At 37.7% G+C, this 15,041-nt stretch overlaps 1 protein-coding gene across 3 annotated transcripts in view; it reads right to left on the reverse strand.

The window, feature by feature from the left end:
• The window catches only part of NKAIN2 (sodium/potassium transporting ATPase interacting 2), a 1,117,882-nt gene that overhangs the window by 146,134 nt on the left and 956,707 nt on the right, over positions 1-15,041 (reverse strand). For all 3 annotated transcript variants that reach the window (XR_011481884.1, XR_011481883.1, XM_070449853.1), the window contains one exon: positions 14,238-14,438. Coding sequence is in view for 1 of the 3 variants with exons in the window: in XM_070449853.1 (XP_070305954.1) it covers positions 14,238-14,438 (201 nt within the window). In the remaining 2 variants the exon portion in view is untranslated. The remainder of the gene's footprint in view (positions 1-14,237; positions 14,439-15,041) is intronic.

Here is a 15,041-nt window from a genome sequence, read left to right on the forward strand (position 1 = left end):
AGATTGAGGGCAGAAGGAGAAGAGGACAACAGAGGATGAGATGGCTGTATGGCATCACCAATGTGGTGGACATGAACTTAGGCAAACTTTGAGAGATGGTGAGGGACAGGGAGGCCTGGCATGCTGCAGTCCATGGGGTTGCAAAGAGTTGGACATGACTGGGCGACTGAGCAACAACAATCAAATCTTGCTGAACTCTTCCCAAGATCCCTACATACTGAAAACAAATGATTAATATAGAGAGATTCTTCTAGTTGGAGGTCCCTTTTTAAAATCGCTTTTGACTCTTGTTTTTTACCTATTTAAAAACTTGCTGTTTGATTGCAAAATAAAGCAAAATGAAAGTGAAATGGGATTACATCATGGGTGGAATTTGTAGTCAAATTTGCATCATGAGCCTTCAATCTCACCCTGGACAGAGGATATAAAGGATCATTGTCATTTTCCCTTTTGCTGAATTGGAGCTTGTGCAAACCTGCTGAGAGAGGGGTTGAGGAAATAATCTTCATTTTTCTTCCAGCCAGAGTGAACAGTTCCATCTCTGGAATGTGGGAGCAAAGCCCTCAGCCAAATGGAGATACCTGAGTTTGGCCTGAGACATTATGATGAAAGTAATGATTGAATGTGTTGAACTCTTCAGCTCGTCTCTGTTTTTGGTGCTTTGCAATGTTTGTACATTTTCAATTAAATAATCAAAGTACTGTCTGATGCAGAGAGGCCTTTTTAAGATTGGCAGACTAAAATCCAGTTAGTTGGACACACTTGCAGAGTTGTATTTATTATTGGATAAGGCTGTCATATTTATTGCAATGGTGAATGGTATTGTTTCCTTAATTTCTGTTTTCTCATTGTTAGTGTATAGGAATGCAAGGGATTTCTGTGTGTTAATTTTATATCCTGCAACTTTACTATATTCATTGATTAGCTCTAGTAATTTTCTGGTAGAGTCTTTAGGGTTTTCTATGTAGAGGATCATGTCATCTGCAAACAGTGAGAGTTTCACTTCTTCTTTTCCTATCTGGATTCCTTTTATTTCTTTTTCTGCCCTGATTGCTGTGGCCAACACTTCCAAAACTATGTTGGAGAGGAGTGGTGAGAGTGGGCACCCTTGTCTTGTTCCTGATTTTAGGGGAAATGCTTTCAATTTTTCACCATTGAGGGTAATGCTTGCTGTGGGTTTGTCATATATAGCTTTTATTATGTTGAGGTATGTTCCTTCTATTCCTGCTTTCTGGAGAGTTTTTATCATAAATGGATGTTGAAGGGCTGTCACATTTAAACTGCTGACTCTACAGAGACAAGACTCAGCAGTCATGAAGGTTTATGTTCTTTTCTTTTAATATTCCCAGAGAGCCCTGAAGAATATTGGTATATTGTAACAACTCATTAAAGATCAGTCTAACTGACTCTTACTTCTGTAGCACGTAAGTATGCTGTAACTAAAGATCCTCTTGTATGCTTCGGAACTAGAGATATTTCCTTTCCTTCTTCCAAAGTTTCAAGGATATAGAGTTAAAAGCACTGTCCCATAGTCAGAAACTAGAAAGTTGACTGAAAAGGATTCAAAAGTTGACATAATTTAATAAAATCCAGTCTGGGAGTTATTTTCCAGAAAATTACCTTTAGTATGTTAGAAATGTGAAAGAGATGGAAGCAGTTCCTACATTAAACATTCTTGGAGACACTATTGGGCAGGAATCATCTTAATGATGAAGGTGGAGATAACAAAGGAAACAAGTTTACTGACTCACAAGATCTGATTTCCTCTATTAGCTGAACTCCTGCATCATTGCAAATTTGTAATTTCTTCATCTTGCTTCTCTGACTCCTGGAGCAATAGTTACCAGTCTTAGCAAAGAGTCCTAATGAGCTACAAAAAGATGGTTAACAAACTTTTCTTCTACAGACTAAGGAACTAATCGGTGGTAGATGAGTTAAGAATGGTATTCTAGTTCACCTCTTAAATATTTAGGAACCCCCCATCACCTTAAAATATGTTCATTGTCAAGACAAAAGCAAAATTGTATAATTCTTGGTGACCAATCTAATACTAAAGGTAACTGTTGCTCTCTGTACTTAAAATGACCTCCATTTGTAACTACCTGGATTGCCTCCAGCATCATCTATAATTTAATTCTATCTTTCCCAGCTCACCTAGAAGAACTCAAAATGAAATGGTGACTTTGGTTTGTGAGGTCAGAATCAATAGCCATTAGGAGAATGAGGAGATTTTTAAATCTAGGGGAAAAGCAAGTACTTAAAATATCCCTTGCATCAGCCTCAAAATTCTCGGTACTGAGACAATGCAGACATGGCAGACTTCATCATGATGCAACAGCTTTTGGCTTCCCAGGTGGCACTAGTGATAAAAAAACTTGCTTGTCTACTCAGGAGACTTATAAGAGATGCGGGTTCAGTCCCTGGATCGGGAAGATCCCCTGGAGGAGGAAATGGCAACCCACACGGGGATTCTTACCTGGAGAATCCCATGGACAGAGAAGCCTGGTGGGCTACAGTCCATGGGGTTGCCAAGAGTCGGACATGACTGAAGCGACTTAGCACGCACACATACAGCTTTGGGCCTGGAGAGATAGGAGTTAATTCAAGAACTGATTGTCAGTCACAATAAGAGCTAACGTTCAGCTTTCAGAGTGTCTCAGACTTGTGTGATGAAGTAGGAGAAGCCAAGAGACCCTGAAGAACGACTGAAATAGATGAAATCTGTAGATAAGAAGAAAATTCTGTGTAAGCTAAGTATACGAGTTTCTCTAATCATGTCATTGGCATCATGTAAATGCCAGACACCATTTATATACAGCTTAGATATAGCAGATGTTGGCATTTAAGTATAGGTTGCTCTGAGAGAAAATTGCCCTTGAATGGAAGGGGAAGTGTACTGGCAGAGAAAAATGATTTTCTCAGTTAACAGTTATAACCCCAATAATAGAATTGTTGTCAACCAGAGGTTGTGGGGTGGGACAGGAGGAAAGATGTAATGATACCTCAATTCCAATCGAAAAAGGAAAATCAGCTTCAGTTTAAATTGCGGATGTGTGGGTTGTATACATAGAACCTTCTCCTCCCTCTCTCCTCAAACCTCAAGGCTTCATGTTAAATGGAACAAATCACATCCTTCGTGGTTCTGCTCTATTTGGTACAGCTGCTTGCTGCAGGTGGTGCCCTAAAAATATATTGTTTGTTTATTTTGCAATAGAGCAGTCTGCAGAGTGGTACCTAAAAGTGCAGCAGCTCCCTTTTCTTTCTGCCAGTGAACTAAATGATGAAAGACTAAGACCCCTGTCAACCGAGCATGAAAGGACCCAAATAAGAGGCACAGGTGGTGCTTGAGGCTCTGCTCCTGATAAGTTCCATTTTCTTTGGATTCATGAAGCAAAGCTGACAAGCAGAGTGTCTGTCATCAGAGTCTCTGACCGGGTTTCAGTGAAGTAAAGCCAAGCAAGAAACCACCTTTGTTGGGAGAATCCGTGTATTTCTCTGGAAACTAATATCTGTAAGCATGTGGGGTCTAAAGGGAAGGAAAAAAAAAACCTGTAATGGATCACAAAAGGAAAGTCAAAGCAAAGATTAATCTTAGGTCAGTGTTCACATAGATGCCTTTCAACTGAGCCTTCAATGCTTTTTTATTCATTACTTTAAATGATCAAATAATTGCCACAGCCAGACTGACAGGGCACTCAGTTTACTGTTTACTGTTGTTGAACACAATGCAATAACTTCTATTTGAAAATGTTTTACACATGAGAGTTAAAATAATGATACACAAAATCATACTTTCCTTAATATTATTCTAGACTTTCCCCGTTGAATGAAACTGTAAAAAGACACCCACCAAAATTTCAAGGTTTGCATTAATTGGCATAGAGGGATCATTGGTGATAATGAGTCATGTCAATCCAATTTTGGCAAGACGTTGTTTTCTGTAAAAATCTTACTTAACATTAGTGGGATTGTGATGAATAGATTTCACAGTCTAATGGATGACAAAGTAAAATGTTATACTAGAAGGGATTTACTAGAAAAAGCTGGAAAACTATTGACTTACAATAACAATCAAATATTTCTCTAAAATTCAGTGATATGGAAACGCCCTCGATTATTAACAGGGATGGAGCCATATTTGCAGTTAGTATTAACCCAAACAGTCACGTGGGAAAGAACTCCTTCATTAAATGTGAGACAATATTATGAATAGTTAGGAGAAGAATAGAAGTGAGAAACGTATTGCGTGAGATGTTGGTTTTGACTCGGAGGGTTACTGCTTGAGAGAAATTTAAGAATGGGTGGGAGTTGGCACAGATGGAGCCACGGAGCCACAGGGGGAGGCCTAGGCACGGAAATAATGAGGACCGGAAACCGTATACCCAGTATGGAGGACTGTGTGGGCTGAGAACAGTAGGGGTTAAAATCCTATTTGTAGGACTGGTAAAAGCAAAGGGTGTGGAGAGACTATCACAGATGGTTCTTTTTCTACTGTGTAAACAATATTTAGCTTAAGTGTGTTTGCCCATATCTTTATTCTTTTTCAGTCAGGTATAACACACTAAACAATAAATTACCTCGTGTATTATAGGTATCATTATAAATCATTTTTACATCCTTCTTTTGAGATGACTTGCTGTTATTTAACAACTATAATGCATTCTACTATTATTAATTCTGTTGCTGTGTGTAGAAGTTTCTGTGAAGAAGAAATTTCCATCAAAGACTTATTTCTCAAAAATGTGTATCATAATAATTGATCATGACTGGAAAGACATCTTAAAGGCAATGATATTATATATGACCAAGGAATATGGTAGCCTTTGTTGAAGTTCAACAGCTTGTCATGTTTTCAAAAATCCTACATTTTACTATATTTTTATATACTTATTTCTTTCTGAAGTAATTTATGACTATAAAGTTAAATATAAGAAATGGGATTCTACAGGGTTTACTGTATAATACTCTATGGAGGTAATTTCAACTTTAATATTATTCAAGAAAACCCAATTATTGTTATTTGTCATAGGCTATAATCTTCTCTCCTATGTTAAATGTATTGGTATTTTTATTCCATGGTGTTTCCAAGCATTCTGATAGATCAAGTGATGTAATGTGATAAATCAAGTGATATTATGCTTTGGGGGTAAGCAAGTGTTTCAAACATTAAATATAGAAGCAGATACTGCAATCTGATGATAATGGTTGATATGCGATAAAACTTGCCCCGGTGTAGGCTGGTGTGTTGGTACACTAAACAGTATCACACTGGCTTTAAGAATCATGGTTCTGTCCAGGGAGTAAGTAAACTTAGTAGGATTCAGTTCATTTTTGCACACCACTGTGAGTGAACCTGACAAAATAATAGTGTTCTCCAGAGCAGTGGAAGAAACTGAACTAAGGAGAAAATAACTATACCACTTTTATTGTTTTCAAGGCAATTTCTCAGACATTATCTCATCTAGTTCATAATTACAAAATAGTTTATTATACAGCTGGGTGTAAAATTTAAGGATTGTTACTCTCAGACTGTGAATATTTTACCTGATAGTTCTAAATTTGCATGTAGGGAATACTAGTGTATATTAAAGGCAAGAAAAAAAATCGTAGATTTAATTTGACTTTATGACTGTTCAAGTTCTTGTGCTCTGTTTGTTCACAGACTCACAAAACTGCTCACCAGTATACAAGGGCACCTTTCAGGAATAAAGCAAAATAAAGGGCATGATAACTGATTGTTCAGGGTTTATTTTTACCAAAACCTGATTGATATCTGTGGATAAGACATGAAGGTGTTACGCTCTGAAGTGATTATGTTCAGATGAATTTGTTATTTTCTAGAGAAACTGAGAGCAGATTAGAAATTTAAACATGTGCCCATTTTAGAAGTATCAATTGGTCTTGATATTTCTTACTATCAGGGGTAAATCTAGTTGGGGTTCTAAACTTAGTTTGTAGAACATCATTTATGTGTTTTGGAACACTTAGTTGTACCAAGAAATGTCCTGTCCCAATTCTATTTAGGTCTTCCCTGGTGATTCAGACAGTAAAGAATCTGCCTGAAATGTGGAAGAAACCTGGGTTTGATCCCTGGGTTGGGAAGATCCCTTGGAGGAGGGCATGGCAACCCACTCCAGTATTCTTGCCTGGACAATCTCCATGGATGGAGGAGCCTGGTGGGCTGCAGTCCATGGGGTTGCAAAGAGTTGGACACGACTGAGTGACAAAGCACAATTCTATTTACCACCTTCATTCTCCTAATTAAGCAGCTTTGTCCATTGGAAAAATCCCCTGTTTACAATTGAAATTTGATTCTTCTTCCCATATATTTGTGACGATTTGTATAATCTATTCTGATGTTACAGAAAGACAAATCACATTTATTTCCTTTACTGACAAGCAGGTCTGTGTATCTGAATACCTGGGAGAATGAGAGTTGAAACAGTATGTTTAATATTTGAAGCCAAGCAGCAAAGCTGTTGAACCATTCTGGGAGCTAGGAAAGAAACTGAGTGCTTGTCATTCTGTCTATTTCCATCACACGCAACAAGCAGTTTTGTGCTAAAAACTTTTGAACAGTTTTGGACATTGGACTAGAATCAGAAGTTCTTCACCAGCTCACTGTTCAGTGTGGGGGTATGGTAAACAGTGTTTAAATACATGAATTCAGTATTTGACCACAGGTTAGTTATGTGAGTAACTTCCCTGTAGTTCAAACTGTAAAGAATCTGCCTGCAATACAGGAGACTTGGGTTTGATCCCAGGGTCAGGAAGATCCTCTGGAGAAGGGAATGGCAATCCACTCCAGTATTCTTTTTTTTCATTATTAATTTATTTTAATTGGAGTCTAATTACTTTACAATATTATGGTGGTTTTTGCCATACATTGACATAAATCAGCCACCACTCCAGGATTCTTGCCTGGAGAAATCCATGGACAGAGAAGCCTGGCAGGCTACAGTTTGTGGGGTCACAAAGAGCTGGACATGACTGAGCGGCTAACACACATGTACACAACTAGTCATATGACTTATGGGTTTGACCCTGCAATACAGGAAGGGAAGTGGCTCTTAAGGCCCAGAAAGGAATTGGTAGAACAGCCAGAACTGTGGTACCATCTTGGCATATAAAATCATCTGCCTGACCAAGCACTTTGCTTTTCTATGCAATTCATGATATTTGAGGAATCAGCAATGAAAGGAAATGGATGGGACTAATATTTCTGGAGAAACTTTTGAAAAATATACCCACCTGTGCCCTACCTCAGACAAAAGGACAAAAAATTTCTAGAAGTATATTATGTTTATAGTAATCTTTTAAACGGCTAGGTAAGTAGTTCCTAGTCTCAGCTAGCATAGCAACCTGGGCTTTAGGGGAATGGATGGGGATCAGAGACCACGCTCTCAGCACTACGTGAGAATTAAGCGCCTGTTTCCTGTGCTACGGCTCAGTCTGCAGGGACTGAGGAAGCAAGGGAGGAAAGGAGGAACAGAAAGGAAGAAGGAAGAGACCACTGCTTTAGATTAATGGCCTCCAAACATTTTGGCTCCTACATACCCGGAAATAAGTTTTTTAAAATTCCACTTGAAACTATGGGGGCTTGAAACTATGTACATTTGAAATTCATATTTGATATTTTTCATCATTAGTTTAAATGGCTTCAAAAGCACTTTATTTTGGCATATTACACATATTAATATATTTTAAAGATATATCATTTACTCTTATAAATATATCCAGTGAAATTTGAATACTGCTATGACGTGAAGTTCACTTCCTTTCATTTAAGAACATGTACACACTTCTATAATGATCATTATGTAAAAACTAAAATTTCATTTGATGTCCATTTTTGATTAATACTAGAATGGGATGGAGTTTAGTATGAATTTTATTCTAGCTGTTTTTGTATTAGGTATTTATTTATTATAAATATCTAACATAAATAATATAAATGCATAAATATTTATTATATAATATAAACAAAATATATTATAAAATTATGAATAATATATAAATGATATAAATGTATAAATATGTTATAATGTTTTATATATTATAAATATGTAATATATTGAGTATATATTTATTTAGGAAAATATTATTCTTTCAAAAATAAACAAATAGTGAAGGCTTTTTATTATAATGATATCACAACTTCTGCAGCTTCCTTGAAATTGGGTGCCACATTTACATATTTACTTATCATAAGAATTATTTCAAGTAATCTACCAATTGGCAAGTCTATAAGGTTTTCCTTCAGTTTTAATGGAAGCAAAGAATTGGAAAGTTCTCGATTTGCAGCAGCAATTTCTGGGAGGTATACAAAGAATGCCACCAAGATAATATAAACAACAATTATACTTATAACTCTTTCTCATAAAGGCACCTAGATTAATCTGATGTATATAAAATTTGTAGGAAATATTTAATTTCAATATATTTGTTGATATAATATTTTTGCCCATGAAAAATATGTGCCTCATGTGTATTTGAATCAAATTATGTAGCTGCAGGTTTGGCTAATTAGTTTTTGTAAAATGACGATTTCAGTAACGTAAATGGCCAAATTATTTTTCATTGCATAACAGACATACCAGATCAAACTTAACATTTTGTCTTAAAAACACTGTCTTAATTTTCAGCTCAAATATTTCATCTCAGGTAAATGACGTCCACGTTGTCATTCTTGCACTTCTGAATACAACAATAGCTGGATATCATCTGCTCACACCATTTTCCCTACTCACCTCTTTGAGATGGTGTAGGTTCACAACTTAGATTTAATATTTGCCATTTTAATAGCAATGTTCAGGGCTAAATGAAAATCAGTATCCAAATCTTTGAAAATCAAGCTTCCACGATGTGTTTCCAGATTATAGGGAAAAAAACAGAATGAGCAGTAAGGCCCTTTACTCTCCTGCATGCACCACACACTTCAGCAACATTCAGAGAAACAACCTGTGCCATTACCAGAACAACCCCATGTCAACTTGGATGAAGTTTGCATTTAGAATTTTGCAAATTTCTTCCCCAGTGGTATTCCTAGGCAAATCCTAGCAAGCCAGATAGCAAATGTATATTATTAACTGGAAACAATTGGAAACATCTGTTGCTGCTGCTAAGTTCTTCAGTCTGTCCGACTGTGTGTGGCCCCTTAGACAGCAGCCCACCAAGCCCCCCATCCCTGGGATTCTCCAGGCAAGAACACTGGAGTGGGTGGCCATTGCCTTCTCCAAACTCTATCCATTTGAAAGGCACATATTTACCTTCAAAATTTGTTTCACCACAATATGTTGAACAATGATTTCCATCATTTCAAGCACTCTACAAAGTTTTATAGAGAATAGATATAACTGAAGGATAGACTTGGCAGTGAACCTATTTTTTAGCTATGAACAGTGTACCGGAACCTTTTCTAAAGTTTTCTGTGACTTCCCTGCTAATTTGTAGACAGTTTCTAAACCAGTTTTAATGACTGCGGGAAATAGTAAGCGTATTTATGTTCTTACCAATATCTTCTACTGGTCTCTTGAAAAATTAATAGTCAACTTGCTTAGAAGTGTGTGAGGAGTAAAAGAAATAAAGGAAAATGAAGCCTAGCAATTTCGGTTGGAGAAGTTCATGTTAAATTTAGAGATATTGGTCCTTTGGAGGTAGCTAGAGAAGAAAGGGATTAAGCATTTGTTTTGTTTGCCAATGAATTATCTGGATATGTTTCAAAATAAAAAAGCTACTTCAGTTATTATGATAAAAGTTTCCCTTAGTGGTTCATTTGTTTACATTTCGTTGTAAAACCACTCCCTTTTCATTGTGTTGGTTACAGGAAGTGAGGTGTGTGTGTGTGTAATACAAATGGAAGGGGAAAAGGTATAAGCAGTGACAGATTTCTTCTTCTTGGGCTCTAAAATCACTGTGAATGGTGACTGTAGCCATGAAATTAGAAGACAATTACTTCTTGGCAGGAAAGCTATGACAAACCTAGACAGTGTGTTAAAAAGCAAAGACATCACTTTGCTGACGAAGGTCCATGTAGTCAAGCCTATGGTCTTTCCAGTAGTCATGTACAGATGTGAGAACTGGACAGTAAAGAAGGCAGAGTGCCAGAGAATTGATGCTTTTGAACTGTGGTGCTGGAGAAGACTCTTGAGAATCCCTTGGAAAGCAAGGAGATCAAGCCAGTCAGTCCTAAAGGAAATCAACCCTGAATATTCTTTGGAAGGACTAATGATGAATGCTGAAGCTCCAGTACTTTGACCACATGATGCTAAAAACTGACTCGTTGGAAAAGACCTTGATGCTGCCTAAGATTGAAGACAGAAGGAGAAGAGGGCAACAGAGGATGAGATGGTTGGATGGCATCACCGATTCAATGGTGATGAACTTGGGCAAACTCCGGGAGATGGTGAGAGACAGGGAACCATTGCATGCTGCAGTCCATGGGGTTGTGAAGAGTCAGAAACAACTTGGTGACTGAACAACAACAAATAAAGATGAGGTATATATGCCTCCCTTCCCCTCACCCATGGAGGACATAGCTAATTAATCATGGCATTCTTTGCTACTGAAGAGAAGTCTGAATTTTGGGGTTTCATGAATCTGTTACCCATCAGCTGATGCTGGCATGCTGGTTTAAGTCTGTTTTCCTATCCTTGGTACCGAGAAAAACTTAGATCAGCATGTCTGCCCTCCACATGTACTAGCTAAGAATTCTTGGGAAAGGCTTTGAGTCTGTCCTGCTGCCCTCCCAGGACTGTTACACAAAAGATTAAATTCCTGTAAATGCATTTTGTAAACCACACAGTTAAAGTCACATTTTCTGAAGAAATCAGGTTCATTGTGTTGTAATGTAAACAGCATCATCTCTTTAGTTCTTCTCCTCCTGGGCTCTTTCCATATGTATTTATTTTATCCATTTTGTAGGTGCAGGTTTAAAAAAAATATATTTTGGATTTTATTAAAACTTTGCACACCTGTATTCCCTTTGAATGTGATATCTGATCCTAACTAGAAGAAAATGCTGCTGGAGAAGGAGAATGCTGGAAACCTCACACCTGGCTGATCATTATGATGCTGTGGCAGTCCTTTCTGCTCGGCTGGAGGCTGTGTGATTAATAGCCTCTCTTCCCAATTATGTGGATATTATACTATTCTTCCTTTGGCTGGAGATGGAAGATATCTTATGAATGTGCAATGCAAATGCGGGCTTTGTGAATGCTAATTTCAAAATCAGCTAGGAGTTGATTGGCAGGAAACCGAACAATGGGTTGACAGGCGTGCCAAGGGTTAGGAATCTGTGAAAGAGAGGCTGAGTGAAGGTGGAGAAAAAGAGCTGGAGAGATTTGGAGTTAATCAAGAGCTGTTGCTGGGACAGCAGCCGTTGATGAAAGCAGATCTAAGCCAGATATCCTGGAAGAGAGGGTAGCTTCAAAGACAGGTGAAAGAGAAGTGTGGGAGTTTAGCTGACTTCACAAAAAGCAAGACGGAACTAAGAAGCCAAGATGATGTCATAAACGCCACGAACATCTTCTCTGTACCACGTTCCCAAAGTGTGCCTGTCTGCCCTGGGTGTGTACTCTGAGGAAGCACGCCCGTTTCTGACCTTGACAGCCTCAAGGTCAGAGATGCTGTCATTTGTTTCTCTAGATGCCAAGCAGGGATCATCATGCAGGAAGTGTTCACCGGACTGGACCGAACTAAACATTGGATTGTCAGGAAGATGATTTGAGTAACAGGAGAAGGGGAGAAGCAGAGATTCAAGCCACTGTTTCATCCCTTGTTGTTGTTCAGTCACTAAGTCGCGTCCAACTCTTAGCAGCCCCATGGACTGCATGCAACATGCCTTAAACACGGCAAAAGGAGTGATCAGAATGACTGTAGGAACATTTAGTTGGAAGGCTTCTGCTAACTGGGCAGAGAAAATTGTTCAAGATCAGCCCTGTTTGGTTTGCATTCTAAAACACTAGTTAAGATGTGCTAGGTTTTCTACATAGCAGATGCTTTCAGCCCAAGGCTGGCTAGACAATAACAAACCCAAAGACAGAAAGTGTGTGGAAACTTTTCCAAAAAACTGGCTTGGGCTGCTGACTTACTCTCTCAGGTGATCCAGTCAGCATAGCAAAAGAACTCCCCCAGAAGGAAGAGCAGGTGGAAAGGGGAGAGGTGAAGACGCTACATCCTGTGATGACCTGCTCAAACTATTGCTCCACTCAGCTGGGGGCAGTGTCGACAGGAGAATTGAGAACCAGCAGCTTGATATATTGGACACATCTGCTCTTAGAGACACTCCATCCATCTTCTCTACACTTTAGCCACTTTGCCTTTACAGATGATTTTTACTTATGTAAAAATATTTTTTCTTTGGGCAGTATGTCAGCCTCAACACATGCTTCCATGTCCAAATGTATTTCCTCAGCAAATTATCTGTGAACCAGAATTTCATGGTGGTTTAATAAATCTGTGAGTATAGTTTATTCATACAAACATTAATTCAAATAACTCTCTAAAATAGTCATATATTTAACTATCCATGCATACAGACTATATGTTTACATCATCCTTGACACATATATGGAAGTTTTCCAAAAATTATGGATACAGTTTAAAAGAAAAGATAAAAAGGGAGTTTCAAGGAAGGAACAAGAAAGGAGCATTTTCTCTAAAATTTCTCTCTTAACATGTAGGAAGACATTTTATCTGTCACCAAATACCAGAGATATTTTACTTTTCCCATATGAGAATAAATGCTTCACCTAAATGAATTTTACATAATGAAATGACTAGTTCCATTCCATCAAATCTCACTTTACTTAAATATAATAAAAATGAACAGTTATAGAATTTAAAACTATCATAAAAGCTTTTTTTTTTAAATTAAGAAGTGCTTCAAGTTGGACACATTCAAGGGAGATCACTCAGTGCTTTAGCCAAGAATGTAATTCAAATATTGTGGAAATAGTTTATGCTGCTCCTCAAATATTTACAGTTCTTCCTCCTCTCTGACTGATTTGTGATTGGGCAGGAATGTGTATCTAGTTCTGGACAATGAACTACGAGCAGTGAGCTTCCTCTCTCAAGTAGGAGCATTTTTGTGCCAATGTAGACACCAGATCTCTTCCTGCCATCTGGCATGGCAACCATGATGACTGAGATGGTGGCTATGCTCCTAGCCTTGTTTCCTTAGCGACCAGTGATTGATAAAAATTCTTGCTCACCCATAAGAATAAACCTTTGTGGTTTTTAGTCACAGAGACTTGGGAAGTATTCATAGCACAGCATATTTAGTATATAATTACATGTATATATGTATGTTTATATATATTCCTCATTAAAAAATATAATAACTATATATTAGTTATGTAATCTAATACACACACTCATGTACTTTCTTTTTAAATTTACAAAGAGTTTTATATGAACCAACTGGTACCATTCTACCCAGAACTTTTTATGTCCTGTTATTTAAGAATTGTGAGTTACTGTCTTTCTCAAAGTAATTAACTAAAGAAAGGTAAAAAGAAGAGTCTATTTGTATTATTTGTTGTTAAAAATTAAGACTGTGCCCTCAATTGAAGATCTACATAGAGTCTAAGAAAATACACATAGATCTGCATACATGATCTGTAATAAATGGAGACATGTATAATAAAGTTGCCTTAACTTTATGAATCCCACAAAATTACATATTTAGCATTAGCAAAAGTTCTCCTCAAGAAAGGGAGGTGTTTATCTGTTTTTATCTGTTTATCATAGGAATATAATGTAAAATAATGTTTTATATAACATAGTAATATATTATACAAATGTGTTCTATAAATATACAAAAACAAAGATATTTATAACTCCAACTTTCTTCCTGTAGAGGGAGCATTATTTATTGGAAGAATACTATGAAAAATAGGGGTGTGATAATCTAGAAGTAGAATTCATAGAAGAGCTGACTTGTTTTGAAAAAGAGAGAGGGTAATAAAAGATGATGGATGGTACCTGAGGGAAATCTAAGAAGCAGATTTTAAGGGAGAAGGGAATTCCCAGAAGTAGCAGCATACCCAGAAAGAATCACTCGATCCACGACATAGCCTGGTTTAACCTGACAAATCACTGTTAAAAGTGGTGGTGATTAGGAAGAAGCACATAGCCACCTTCTACCCACAGGTTCCAACTGCGTGTGCTGAGTTTGCACAGAAATAAAACAATTCTGGAAACACTAGAAGGAGTGGTTGGCTGTGAACACTTACTGCGAGGACAATCTGGAGGGAACTATGAGCCACTTCTATGTACTGGTACTCCAGAAAACACCCTGAGACCGTGATGTAGCGATGGTCTTCTGGGGCCCAGTCTGGGGCAGGAGTCACTGATGTCACCGTACATCCTGGTCCATTCTCCATCCACCAAGATCGGTGCATTGAAATATTAAAAGTCAGGATAAGGTCTGTTTCCTGCAAGAAGGCAATGTATAAGGATGAGAATTACTTCGCAAATGTTAGCTTATTTGGGCTGATTTGCTGTAGAGTTTCCCATTTTGAAATGTGTTTTTTCCCCCTCCCCTTGCTATATTTTATACACACAAAAAGCGAGTGTGCTCAGTCATGTCCAATTCTTTGAGACCCCATGGACTGTAGCCTGCCAGGCTCCTCTGTCCATGGAATTTTCCAGGCAGGAACACTGGTGTGTGCTGTCATTTTATACAGAGAAAAGTAGCATCTAAAGTCAAAGTTCCACTTGGAAAATATGTCTGTCAGTTTCATTTATGAAGGTTTGCCTGACTACAATAATATAAATAAGTGTATTAGTAAAACTGTCAGACTTACATTGTTATACTGAAAAATCTTAGCTTTTAGAACTTGTTAATATTACAAAAGGAGTGGTTTTAACTATTTTGTCAACTGAAGTTCATTTTAAATGCGCTGTTTTCCTCTCCCTTAGAATATTTATCTTTTGTACATTTTTTAAGGGGCTTACTTGGTGACTCAGACTGTAAAGAATCTGCCTACAAATGCAGGAGATCCGGGTTCAGTCCCTGGGTTGGGAAGATCTCCTGG

This window comes from Odocoileus virginianus, chromosome 19 (assembly GCF_023699985.2).
Source record: "Odocoileus virginianus isolate 20LAN1187 ecotype Illinois chromosome 19, Ovbor_1.2, whole genome shotgun sequence".
Classification (NCBI taxonomy): Eukaryota; Metazoa; Chordata; class Mammalia; order Artiodactyla; family Cervidae; genus Odocoileus; species Odocoileus virginianus.